Below are 13,058 nucleotides of genomic sequence, written 5' to 3'. Positions count from 1 at the left end.
GTGGTTTTGCCGGCATTTACACTCCCACCAAATCCTGATACAATGAACGAACAAATTCACAAAGCAAATGAATTGTACAGGATTTCTTATACTAATAAATGGATGACTGAATTGAACTATCAGAGTTATACAGGTAAGTGTACTTCATGCATTGAGGTAGTGTATAAACATAACTATTATTGTCTTAACATATTTTGTTTTATTTAATTCTCAAGGAGTAGTACTAGTTTTTGGATTGGTCTCTCAATAACTGAAGGTTTAGAAGGGGCATCTTGCTTTCTTTGCGGCTTTCTCTCCCCAACTCGTACTTTGACTCGACGGACTAAGCCATCATTGTCTTGAAAGGTCTCCACAACTCGACCTAGCTGCCAATGGTTTCGTGGGAGGTTGTCGTCCTTGATAACAACGATATCATTGACCTTGAGGTTACGCCGAGGTAAGTGCCATTTTTGCCTTGTTGAAATGTTGAGCAGATACTCTCTTTTCCAGCGGCCCCAGAACTGTTCAATAAGATATTGGACTCTTCTCCATCTTTTTGTAGCATACAAATCTTCCTTCACGAACACTCCGGGGGGTGGAAGAGCGACCTTTGTTTTCATCATGATGAGATGATTCGGCGTTAAAGGTTCCAGTGCATGAGGATCGTTGATTCCATCAACTGATAATGGGCGACTGTTGACAATAGCCATGGCTTCATATAGCAGCGTTCTGAGAGAGGCATCATCAAGTCGACCTGGGCACTGTGCGAAGGTAGCATTCAACACATTCCTAACCGTTCTTATTTGCCTTTCCCAGACACCTCCTGCATGGCAGGCGGAAGGGGCGTTGAAGACAAATTTGCACTGGTTTTCAGATAAGAAGGTCTCCAATTGCTTGGTGTCGCATTGCTTAAGTGCTTCCTTGAATTCGTTCCTTGCACCAACAAAGTTGGAACCTTGGTCGCAGTGTAATTGTTGGACAGCTCCTCTAAGGCTGATGAAGCATCTCAATGCATTGATGAAATAGTCTGTTGACAAATCTTCAAGCATCTCAATATGGACAGCTCTTGAGTACAGACACGTGAAAATCAGACCATATCTTTTGTGCTCTTTGCGTGCTGTCTTTACAATGAACGGGCCAAAGCAGTCCATGCCGCTAAATGTGAAGGGTGCTGAGGCTTCAAGACGCTCTTTAGGGAGTTCAGCCATTCGCTGGCTCTCTGTAGGCCGTCGAAGTTTCCTGCAAAGCACACAGGTGTGTATCATTTTGGCCACCAGCTTGCTCCCACCAATGACCCAGAATCCATTTGCTCTAAGCTCCATTTGTGTCTGGCTTCGACCTTGATGGCATGTCTTAGCATGGTAGTGGGACACAATCAGCTTGGTTATATGACTGTTGCTTGGTAAGATGAGTGGGTGCTTCACTTTGTGGCAAAGAGACGACCACTTTAATCTGCCACCAACACGCAAGAGTCCATCAGACCACATGGGGTCAAGACTGAAGAGAGAGCTTGAGTTTGGAAGGTCCCTTATTGCTTGAAGCGTTTTTATTTCATGAGGGAAGGCGTGCTGCTGTACGATCTTTATCACTGCTTCAGCAGCCTTCTCACGCTCCTCGATTGTCGCATGTTCAGTATGCTTTTGTTGAGACCTCAGTCTTTTGATTCTTGCAACCACCTTTATGAGTTTCGTCCAAGATGAAAACTGATTCAGACGATCGAGAATATCATTGAAGGTACTGACGTCAGTTGCGAGCACCTGAATTGTCTTGACTTCGGGATCGCCAACAAGTAACTCAGCTGGAGTGCTGGGTGTTAGACGTAACTCACGTTCCCCAGAGAAACTTTGGTCCTTGCAGCCAGTTTGTAGAGTGGATGTCTGAAACATGAAGCCCTCTGGATGCATGATCCGCTGGGTTTTCTGAGGTGTCCACATAATACCATTGATTGGGATTGCTGTTGTCTCTAATGAGTTGAACACGGTTTGCAACAAATATGTGGAACCTGCGAGCGTCATTGTTGATGTAACCAAGTACCACTTGGTTACATCATCAATTTTCATGTCAAGCTCAGCCTTTAACAGGACGCTTACTTTTGCAGAAACCACCGCCGCTGCGAGTTCAAGCCTCGGGATACTTGTGACCTTTGAGGGTGCCACCCTTGCTTTTCCCATCACAAGGCTGCAATGGACCTCGTCCTTGTCATTTATATATCTCAGGTAAGAACATGCACCATATCCTATGCAGCTGGCGTCCGAAAAATGGTGTAGCTCTACTCTGACAATGTTTTGGAAGTCGTGTGGGTGGTAACATCTTGGAATTGAGACCTCCTTCAACTTGAACAGACCATTTATCCATTTCTCCCACTGTGGCTTCACATCTTCTGGGAGTGGGTCATCCCATCCAACGCCTCTGTGACAAAGCTCTTGTAGGATATATTTTCCACTTAGGCTGAATGGAGCGATAAATCCAAGTGGATCGTAGAGTGAGGCAATGACAGACAAACAACCACGGCGGGTTGAAGACTGATCTTTCAGGCTGGTGTTGAAGCTGAAGGTGTCGTCCTTTATCGACCATTGAATGCCAAGAGCGCGTTCTGAAGGGGATGGGTCAAACCCACGAGCTTCAATGGTTGCTGCTCTTTCAGAAGGGTCTAAGTTGGAGAGAGCAGCTTCTTCATTTGAGTTGAATTTGTGAAGGCGCAGGCCTCCTTTTCTGCACAACTCTTGTGACTGAGTGATCAGTTCTTTGGCTTCCTCAACTGATGGAACGCTGGCTAATCCATCATCAACGTAGAAGTTTTTCTCCACAAAGGCTGATGCTAGCGGATAGTCGGTTTGATGTTGTCGTGCAAGATGCTTTAAACCAAAATTGGCGCATCCTGGAGATGATGCAGCTCCAAACAGATGAACTGCCATTCTGTACTCCTGAGGTTCTTTCTCCAAATCACCTTCTTTCCACCAGAGGAATTTCAGATAGTTTCTGGATTCAGGGGTGACAGCAAATTGATGGAACATTCTTTCAATGTCACAGATTACGGCCACGGCTTCTTTCCGAAATCTGCAAAGCACTCCAACCAGAGGGTTGATGAGATCAGGTCCAGTTAATAGGGTATCATTTAGAGAGACACCATGGGATTTGGCCGAACAATCAAAAACAACTCTTAGTTTGTCCGGCTTCCTGGGGTGATAGATTCCATGATGTGGCAGGTACCACTCGGTCTGTCCCTGAGATGCTATAGGAGCAGGCTCTGCATCACCCCTGTTGATGGTTTCTTCCATGAATGTTCGGTACTGATCGTAGTATTGTTTGTTGGCCTTTAGTTTTTTCTTGAGACACTGTAGACGTACCGTGGCTAACCTCTTGTTGTTTGGCAGGTTGGGTGGGCTGTTCCCTTTGAAAGGGAGAGGCATTTCATAATGTCTGTCTTCCCTTTGTGTGATGTGATTACTGAGGAACTGTATGAAATGGACATCTTCTTGGGACACATATTTGTTCTCATAGGTTCTCTCAGCAAAATCTGATTCCAGGGCTTTTAGAACATCTGTCGCTGATGGAACAGGCAACTCTTTTACTGTGAGCCGATGCACAAAGCTCTGGTTTCCTTGTCTGTCTAGGTGGGGGTTTGATGAGCCAATTATACTCCATCCTAGTTCTGACCTTTGTGCGAAGGGTTCATGCTTGTCACCTATGATGACTTCAAGAGGAGCCAGAGCAGATGGACAGTCATATCCAATCAGGAGCCCTACATCACAATCTTGGAGGGGTGGCAACTTATTTGCCAAGCTTCTGAGATGAGGCCACAGTAATGCTGTCTCCTTCGTTGGGATGTACGACTTATCAACTGGGATAAAGTCGCGGCTATAAGCCTGTTGCAGTTGGATACAACTCTCAGAGTGGAGTCCTCTAACTTGTAAACCATAAACACTCTTACTCGAGATGACTGTGTCAATAGCCGTCATGGTACTGAGTTTCAGTTTTACTGGTTGGACATCCACATTCAGCTTATCAAGTATGTCGTCCAAGACAAATGTTGAGTCACTTTGTGTGTCTAGCAATGCATAGGTGAGTATTTCTCTGTGTGGCTCTTGTACAGAAGACACAAAGACTGGGACAATACTTGAGGTAGCCGAAACGCGTTGTGTTGATGTATGAGACATGACCTTGTGTGTTTCCTGGTTTACAGGTTCTTCCGTGGGAGTGGAGCTATTTGTTACTGCTTCTGCAGGGTTTTGCTTCCTGTTTTCGTGCAGGCAGGTTGGATGACGACGTTCACAAATGTTGCACGTGTGTCGCCTTTTGCAATCTTTGGTGATATGACCTTTTCTTAAACATCCAAAGCAGAGCCGGTTTTCATGGATGAATGCCTTTTTATCTTCAACACTCTTAGCTGCAAAGATGGGACACTTTGAGATTCCATGAGTTTCATTTCTACAAACAGAACAAGGTGATTTTGGTTTACTAATGTTTGTGTCTTGTTTCTCTTGAGCGGAACTCTTTGGTTGCATGTTTGTGTTGAAGACTTTGGCTCTCTTTGTGATTCGATCATCTACAGGTTTGAAATTCATCAACAGTGGAGAAGCTATCGGGTTGCAAGCTATCCGTGCTTCTCTACTCAGGAAGTCTGTGAAGCATGCAAGATTTGGATAGGTGCCAGATTTGTCAAGTTCATCTACAACAATTCGACTCCACTTGCGCACGATCCATTCTGGCAGTTTTTTGAGCAATTTGTGATTTTCTTCACAATCGTTTAGGATAGCTAGTCCTTTGACGTGTGGGATTGCTTCAGAGCATCCTTTGAGGAAATCGGCAAACTCTCGTAGCGCTAGTGGGTCATTTGCGCTGATTTTTGGCCATCTCATGAGTTTATCACGAAATGCTTTCTGTACAATGAATGGGTTCCCATATCTGTCCTCTAAGACCTTCCATGCTCCCTTGTATGCATTTTCTGAATCTTGGTAAAAGAAACCTTCTACCGCTTTGCGTGCTTCTCCTGCGAGATAATTTTTCAGATAAAACATCTTCTCGCTTGCTGGAAGGGGTTTTCGGTCAATCAGATTCATGAATGACATTTTCCAATCGGTAAACTGCAAAGGGTCCCCACTGAATGTGGCAGGCTCAGGGACTGGCAAGCGATTCATACTTAATGAGCTAGCGATTGCTTGTGCTAAGCTGACAGACTCCTGGGTCATTGTCATTTCTGGAATTGCTTGGTGGGGTTGGAATGATGCGGCATTTGGATTCATCTGAGGTTCAATTTGCCTTCTGTAGCAAGCAGAGCTAATTTTACTATCAATTTCCCCGTTGTGGTTCTCAAACCCTTCAAGGCTGTTGTACGCCTTCACGCGAGCTATTGCTATAGCAACTTCTTTGTCTGCTTGTAACTGCTGTAGTTTTGCTCTTTCTTGTTCCAACTGTTGTTTCATTTCCACCTCTTTTAGTTTAATTTCTGACAACATTTTTGCCTCTTTGAGTTTCCATTCACTTTCTAACTTGTGAAGATGTGCTTGCTGTGCTCTAATTTCTTCCATAGCCTTTGATTGCTCCAGCTTGGCAGCAAGCTCTGCTTCTGCATCTACTCTACTGCTGCGGGTACAGGATGAACCAGAGTGATGGCTCAATTGCTCTGACAAATCTATAGAGCTTGCAGTTTCCGTTATGCTGTCGCCAAAAACAGACCCATATTCGTTCTTGCTTAACACTTCTCTTACTCTTTCTTTCTCAAGATGGTTATTATATTCCTCATGAACAGTCTTTAGACGGTCACTTATGAGGTTACATACCTCCTTTGTTAGTGTAACACAGGCGTCCATTTTGTTGACAATGTCAGGTGTGGTGTTACTGTTACGCAGGATAGGTTCATACTGTGAACTTACAGCGTCGTGCTTTGCTTCAATGTTTTGTTGCAGTTTATTGAGGTCTTCTGCTGAGCAGAGGGATTTTAGTTTTGTTCTAGTTTCCCTTGCTACGAGCTTCCAAGAGTCATAAGTCTTGTTGAATGATTTTTCACATTTTCTGATATCGTGCTTTTGCATCTCTAGGCCTTTCTCTGTTAATTTTCTCTCACGTGAGCTAGATTTGCATGGTGCGTTTGTAGGGTTGCTTGTTTCTTCTTCTGGTGAGCTGGATTCACATGGTGCCCTTGTGGGGTTGTCTGTTTGCTCTTCTGGTAGTGACATTTTGTTTCCGTAGCTGCCTTAAGTCGATTATAGCTTTGATTGCCTTACTGCCTGACTATACTTTTAAGCTGTAGTTAATCTTTACCACAGAGTAACGCTGTGTCAAACATTTACTGATTATGGACATTCAAAGGTATGTTTAGTATAAGACAGCAACAACAAATGTTCATAAATTAGTTAATAAGCTTCACCTTTTAAACCTTTTCATAAACAGACATCTTGTGAATTATTATTCAACAAAAAACACATTTTGCTCACCAAGAAACATTAACCAGATTCAAGAATATTATGTGTTGGAAGTCCATAAATTATGGCCTCGTAATATTATTTAAAGAGTTTCTAGTTATGCATTAAGCTTGTGCATGGGTGTAAGCAGTCCCGTGTTTCTTCTTGATAGTCAATGTCTCGTTCAGTATCTGGGGTCCTGAGCTTTAGTATGCTGTTCTTTCTAACCTTGCGAGTGCAGTTTGTGTTATGCGAGTGGAATCAGCTGGCTGGTAACAGGTTGGTATCTGGATCTCTGATGAAATGGTGTCAGGTTCTCTGCAGGGATGGCAGGTCTCTTGCAGTCAAGGAGTTTTCACTGTAGCTGCCCACTTGGAATTACCACTCGTGACGCAGAGAGCTTCGACTGATGCAACTTTATTCTCTCCTCTTTAAACCACCGACAATATGGCACCGTGAAAACTATAAAGATGCACAAACAAATACCATTTAACATTTAAGTAAAAAGTGCAGAAATGTTCACATTTTACCATAGAAAATTATTTTGATTAACTCAAATAGTAACATTGACATAAATCAATAGTTTTTAAACTATTTATGTTACAGCATTTAAAATGAATTAACAACAACCTTTCTGTTTCTTAAATACGTAAACAATCATTTGCATCATTAAACCAACCTCTTTCTGCTTCCAAGGGTGCTAATCATGCTGAACCAGCTAGCCAACCTCCTCCATGCACATCTCTTAGCCAGTCTTTCCACACCACAAACAAATGACATGCATATACAATAAAAAACGAATTCCACCACATTAAGTAAACTTTCAAAGTTATAGCATGTGACAGATAAATAAAATACATAGTTTGCACAAGTATTTTCAAAAAATAAACTTTTTTACTCACTCTGAAGCAACGTGTTTGTCGTTTCGCTGAGAACAGAACAGGAAGTCTGACACAATAAAAGAGGAAGTGCCAATGTACTCTTCAAAATAAAAGCGCAAAGTAAAGTGGTTTTGCCGGCATTTACATTATCCACAGCGTTAATGTGCACAGTTAACGATTCCACTTCTTGTGTCTTGATTTTGACCCAGGTGTCGTCTACATATCTGTACCAGTGGCTGGGTACTCTCCCTTTAAAAGAGCCAAGAGCCTTTCTTTCCACTTCTTCCATGTAAAGGTTGGCTGCAATAGGTGACACAGGGGGGCCATGTTTTTGTCTGTAGAAGCCCTCGTTGTATTTGAAATATGTAGTTGTGAGGCAGAGGTCTAACAGTGTGCAAATCTGATCGGGTGTGAAGTTGGTCCTGTCTTCCAAGGAGCTGTCTTCTTGTAGTAGTTTTCTGACAGTCTCCACTGCCTCGGTGGGTGGGTGGGGGGTATGCAAGTGAAGAGAGAGACTACATCAAAGGACACCATGGTTTCATCTGGATCCAGGGTAAGTTTCTGGACCCTGTCGGTGAAGTCGGTGGAGTTCTTGATGTGGTGTGGGGTGTTCCCCACAAGGGGTGCCAGGATGGTAGCAAGGTGTTTCGAAATGTTGTAAGTGGCTGAGTTTATGCTGCTAACAATGGGTCTGAGTGGGACACCTTCTTTGTGGATCTTAGGAAATCCGTAAATGCAGGGTATGGCATCCCCGGGATAAAGGCGGTGATATGTGAGGCGGTCAATGATTTTGTCCTTTTCAAGGTCTTGAAGGCAAGCTATAACTTTCTTCTTGTAGCTGCTTGTGGGGTCTCGCTTGAAGGCTTCATAGGTATTGTTGTCAATGAGGAGAGTAGTGATCTTTGTGTGGTAATCCGTTGTGTTCAGAACCACGGTGCACCTTCCTTTATCAGCTGGTAATATAGTGATGTTGTGGTCTTTGCTCAGGAAAGCAACGACCTTCTTTTCTTATAATGTGAGGTTCGACGGTGGGACTTTGGCACTGGAGAGGGTGGCTGAGACTTTCATCCTGATTTGCTCTGCTACTTAATCCGTATGGCGGTTTCTGTGGCTGTGATGAGGTCCACTATGGGCAACTGTTGCGGAGAAATGGCAAAATTGAGTCCTTTGGCTAATACTCTCTTTTCAGGTTCAGTGAGATTCCGGTCTGAAAGGTTCTTCACCCATTTTTCCTGACTGTCCTCAGGTGTGTGTTCTTCTCTGAGTTGTGTAGGTTCAGACCGAGGAGTGTTTTTGAAAGTAAGGTGTGGAATTTCCTCTGTTGTCTTTCTTTTCCTTTAGAGTGTTGGGCCCGCTGAGCCTTGTCCACAAACTTGTAAACCTCTTCTAAAATAGGAGAGGGTAAAACGGTTTCCAGTTCCTGCAGAGACTGGCTAATCTTGCTCTGGAGGGCATCTATAGTGAAATGGACCGGTCTTATCCTTTCACTTAGAAGCTTATTTTGTGATCAGAACTCCCACTGGGTTTAAATCTGGGACTCCACCATTTGACCCTTAGAACTGAAGAAGCTTCTCGGATGAGAGGTGAAACGTCTTCAAGCAACTTAAACAAGTCCAGACGCTTTTCTTTCCAAGCTCCTTAGACTACAATGACCTGGATGACTGAGAACCTTCACAGACATATTTCTGGATTGTGTTCACTTATGGCTTATTCTTTGCATTATAGCGCTTTAACCTGCCTTTGTGGATGACGTTGTAAACTATGTTCACACACAATGATTTCTATAAGCATTTCTGAGTCCATGACAGAATCATACCTGTTTTTAATGCCATGGTGTCAAATGGACATTTTACTCATCAGTCCAGTTTTTGGAATTTGGGTTATATCGTCAGCTTTTAATGGATCAGCTACACAATAAAAGCTCTTAAGACTTTTATGTTTGTGTAAATGATCATTTCTGTTCACACTGGACAGAAACAGTGTGAACAGTGCCATCAGGTGAGGAGGGAGCAAGGTGATAAAAAGCACAATACTCTCAGCACTATCAAGAGAACCCACTAGGTGGCAGCATTAAGCAGCTATGTTCAGGCTTTGTGAGGTTTTGTTGAGCCCTCAAGAGCTGAAGTTGGACAACAGCACAGCTTTGTGTGAACCACAACTGTTCTCACAGTCAGCAGAAATTGTGGTATTCTCCATTCTCAGACACCTTGGCAGTGTAGTGATCCTGCAGGTGAGCCAGTGTGCAAGAAAGCAGTTTTTATTAGAATCTTAATGCTGTCCTCATAACATTTCACCACAGAGACCTGGATCTTGTTTCATTTATCTGCAGTTATAACTTCAACCGGATCTCCAAAGTGGGAGTTTGGCCTGTTTATCTGCCAGCTGTGTGAGGAAGAGAGGGCAGCTTTGATAAGTGTAACACTTAACAGTTATATCTCCTGGGTCTAGGTGCGGTTTCCCCCTCTGGGGGCGAGGGTACCTGAACCTGGGTTGTAAAGTATGTTTGGGGAATATGATTGTGTGTTCAGTGTCCATTTGTGTCTGTCTTCAAGTTGGGTGAGTGCTGAGTATTTTTATATGCGTGCATGAGGGTGGAAATGCACATCTGTGTCTATATGTCAGGTCGGGTCTTAGACTCCACCTCTCTGGGAACATCTCAGGCCCTCCAAAATATAGAGGCCTATCTCCCCTCACCACACCCCCTGCTGGTGGCCGATGCCCTCAGGCGTTGTTGGTTCTTGGTGTCCGGGGCTGGGCGCACAGGTATGTTCTGGCTCACTCCCAGTGGCTGCTTGGCAGGGCCTGGCGCCCGTAGCTCAGTCTGGCCTCTTCCATGCGGTGCCCTGTGGCTCGGTTCACTGCTCCGTGGCTGCTGGGTGACCCCTGCTCTGGGGCGCTCCTCAGCTCTTCCCAGGAGGGTGGCACGGATGCCCCTCGCACCCTGGGGCCTTTGGATGTCTGGGTCCTGGATCTTCTCCATGCATGCTTCATGCCCTGGAGGACGGGGCTATGGCTCCCTACACCGTCTAGCAGATCATTACATGGAGAAACCTTTTAAAGTGCGCTCATCCACACAGGTGTACACACGAGTGTTCCCTGTTCATAGACAAACCACACCTTTCTTGGTTGCTACCTCAAAGAACATTGTGCACTGTCGGTCCTGAGTGCTGCACAACAACATTCAATGTTATCGCATCAATGTCAACTTTAATGTGATGGTGTTGTGTTTATTATGCTGCTCTTTTTTTACTTTTACTTTACTTGAAAACAAACAAAGATGTGTATTTCATGAGTGATTTTGTACAGAGGCACTGTGAAAAAAGTATTTTATTAAACATGAAAAAAAAAACTGTACATACTGCACTTCAAGTCTGCAATTAGGGATACAACAATACTGATATGTACCATGACTGTGGCAAAGGGAGAAGTCACATGATGATCTAACATTCAAATATTAAAGATAAAGGTTTAAAACCTCACAGGGAGCGCTGTAACAGTTTGGAAAGGCCACATATACAAAATGGAAGACGTTTAGGGTTAAATCCCATAAAGTGCCATGTTGCACGTGTTCATCGTAAAGCTATATATCTAAGTGTAACTTTTACTGAATATTTGAAACCCTCTCAAACAATTTCAGCTTCTGTCCACCAGTTTGTAGTTAGAAAAACCTGTAACTGAGGTGTAGTGTTGTCTTCTTTGTTCCCCTTGTCTTCTTCAAAGCTCCCCGGCATCATGAATCTTTCCCTCTTCTACCTCCTCCTCCACACTTGTCTCCTCCTCAGCTCCTTCTTCATCCCCCATGTCTCCTTTCCACACCTCCTTTAGACATTCTGAGGGAAGGGGAGAGAGGAGAGAAAAAAAACAAAAAAAACCCACAAAGGGCTGTGTGGTTTCAGTTCACATTTCAGTCACTTTGCATGCAAACATAAACATTCTCCGATAGCTGTGGTTAAAAAATAAATAAGAATAAATGCACAGCATCATCCATGCTTACAGTTGAAGGACTTTGTGCAAGCATGTCTGAGTAAATCTCTCACTCTTTGTAGCCAAAGATCTACAAGTGGACACAAACACTAACAAATGTCCAAACAGCAGGGCGAGCAGCAGTAGGACTCCCTTACAGAAAAGGGCAAACATCAGTGATAACAGCATTAGCAATAATTCTGTCAGACACAGCATCAAAGATGAGTTTGGGTGCAGGTGGTTTGCAAAGTGGCTTGCAGGTAACCAAATGAAAACAGAATTGGGTCTTTACGTGTACTCACACCACAGTTCCAGTTTATCCTAGAATCTGACATCCTCTCTTTTGCTCACATACACACTTTAAAAACGTTGTATTGCATAAATTTTGTGATTTGACTTCAGGGCCTGTTTGAATTAACCCTGGGCTCGATTCAATTTACAAAACAGAGGAAATGAGAAGTTCTTATTTTCTGTTGCTTTTTCCTGGTATTTGAATGTAATCATTTTGGCAGCTTGTTTACATTCTCAAAGTGCGACTTAAAATATAAATATCATCTGCCAACCAGTAACTTGTTTTGGCATCATGCATTTCCCACCTTGCTCTGATGTCTCGAGGACGTGGTTCTCACAGAGGAAATTCTCCAGCCTCTGGTCCTGATGATGGAAGTACCAGTTCTCCACCACATCCTCATACTGCTCCAGCATCGTCTCACACTAACACACACCAAGAAATTAATATCAATTAATTTAAGTGTACACTACATTAAACACATTTCCTCTTGGTTTCCATAGCAGCACCTGCATAATGCCCACCACAATATACTGTAATATGACTAAATGATTACATATGCAGTGTCATCAAATAACTTATGCACTTTACAAAATGTGCATTTAAAACACACACACCTACCTGTTTTTTCATTTCTGTCACCTCCACAGAGGGCTCGTCCCACAGCTCGTAAGGCATCCCCAAGTCCACTTTAACCCCTTTGTGTACCAGATCCTTCAGGGTCGTCATGGTCTGACTGGAGCCCTGCAGACACAAACGAGCTAAATGTCAGTCTGACACAAAAACTGAACGCAAGGACCACGTAACCAACTTTTTAAATGCACAAGTATATATATATATAAAAAAAAAACTGTTAGATTACCTTAGCATATCTCAGGCTGCCAGGCCTCTCTGCATGAACATTATACTCCAGGATGCGCTCGCATATGTTGTCTACAGCCTCAGTCAGCCGAGTTTCCCTGCATTCAAACACACGGGGTTAACTACTGGTCTCACAGTCAGACACAAGCCACAGCCTGCAGTACAGCTCACACATGCCACAAAGAAATCCCATTAAAAAGCTTCAAATAAGTTGCATGTCCTCATTCAGAGATACCTACGAGGTGTTGTATTTGATCTTTTTCCTTCTCTTGCCGGTGCCCAACACTTCTCCGACCTCCAAGACCTCACGGGAGCGAGCGGTTTTCTCCAGAGCTTCCTGCAGCTCGACTGTCAGAAACTTACACACTGACCGAGACCAGAAATCACACGTTAACAAGAAGTTCGGTAACTGTGGGCAGGTCCAAGAATAGCTGCTGGTGCTAGTTTCTGCTCCTACCTTCGCATTTATTCGGCAGTCTCTCGTTTTCTTCCGCCGAAATAAAGCCGCAGAGCCAAAACAAAGACACAACGGCAAGTTTCATTGCAACGGTTCGCTTTAAAACCTGCGGGAAAAGTCAAACTACCACGAGTTTAAAGGCACAGGAGCCACATCGGCGTATTTGACGGCGAATTTATACTGCGCGTGCGTAGTGCGTCATAACAGACGGAACTAGTCGATGCATG

The 13,058-nt window shown here is 43.8% G+C and overlaps 1 protein-coding gene and 1 long non-coding RNA gene across 3 annotated transcripts; both read right to left on the bottom strand.

The window, feature by feature from the left end:
* Positions 1 to 6,020: 6,020 nt before the first annotated feature.
* Positions 6,021 to 7,401, bottom strand: LOC146521893 (uncharacterized). 2 transcript variants are annotated; one of them, XR_014873451.1, is made up of 3 exons: positions 7,283 to 7,401; positions 7,060 to 7,134; positions 6,021 to 6,842 (listed from the first exon to the last, which is right to left on the bottom strand). It is a non-coding gene; the product is annotated as an uncharacterized LOC146521893 (long non-coding RNA). The 2 variants fall into 2 exon arrangements; XR_014873450.1 differs by lacking the exon at positions 7,283 to 7,401 and having other exon boundaries at positions 7,060 to 7,276.
* A 3,562-nt stretch (positions 7,402 to 10,963) lies between these two features.
* Positions 10,964 to 13,002, bottom strand: cnpy4 (canopy FGF signaling regulator 4). The gene is made up of 6 exons (XM_085146442.1): positions 12,832 to 13,002; positions 12,614 to 12,740; positions 12,376 to 12,472; positions 12,135 to 12,257; positions 11,821 to 11,938; positions 10,964 to 11,091 (listed from the first exon to the last, which is right to left on the bottom strand). The coding sequence occupies exons 1-6, from the start codon at positions 12,914 to 12,916 to the stop codon at positions 10,976 to 10,978; spliced, it is 666 nt and encodes a 221-aa protein (XP_085002568.1). The 5' UTR covers positions 12,917 to 13,002; the 3' UTR covers positions 10,964 to 10,975.
* Positions 13,003 to 13,058: the final 56 nt, after the last annotated feature.

Source organism: Neolamprologus multifasciatus, chromosome 3, assembly GCF_963576455.1.
Source record: "Neolamprologus multifasciatus chromosome 3, fNeoMul1.2, whole genome shotgun sequence".
NCBI lineage: Eukaryota > Metazoa > Chordata > Actinopteri > Cichliformes > Cichlidae > Neolamprologus > Neolamprologus multifasciatus.
This window is presented reverse-complemented; position numbering and strand designations above follow the sequence as displayed.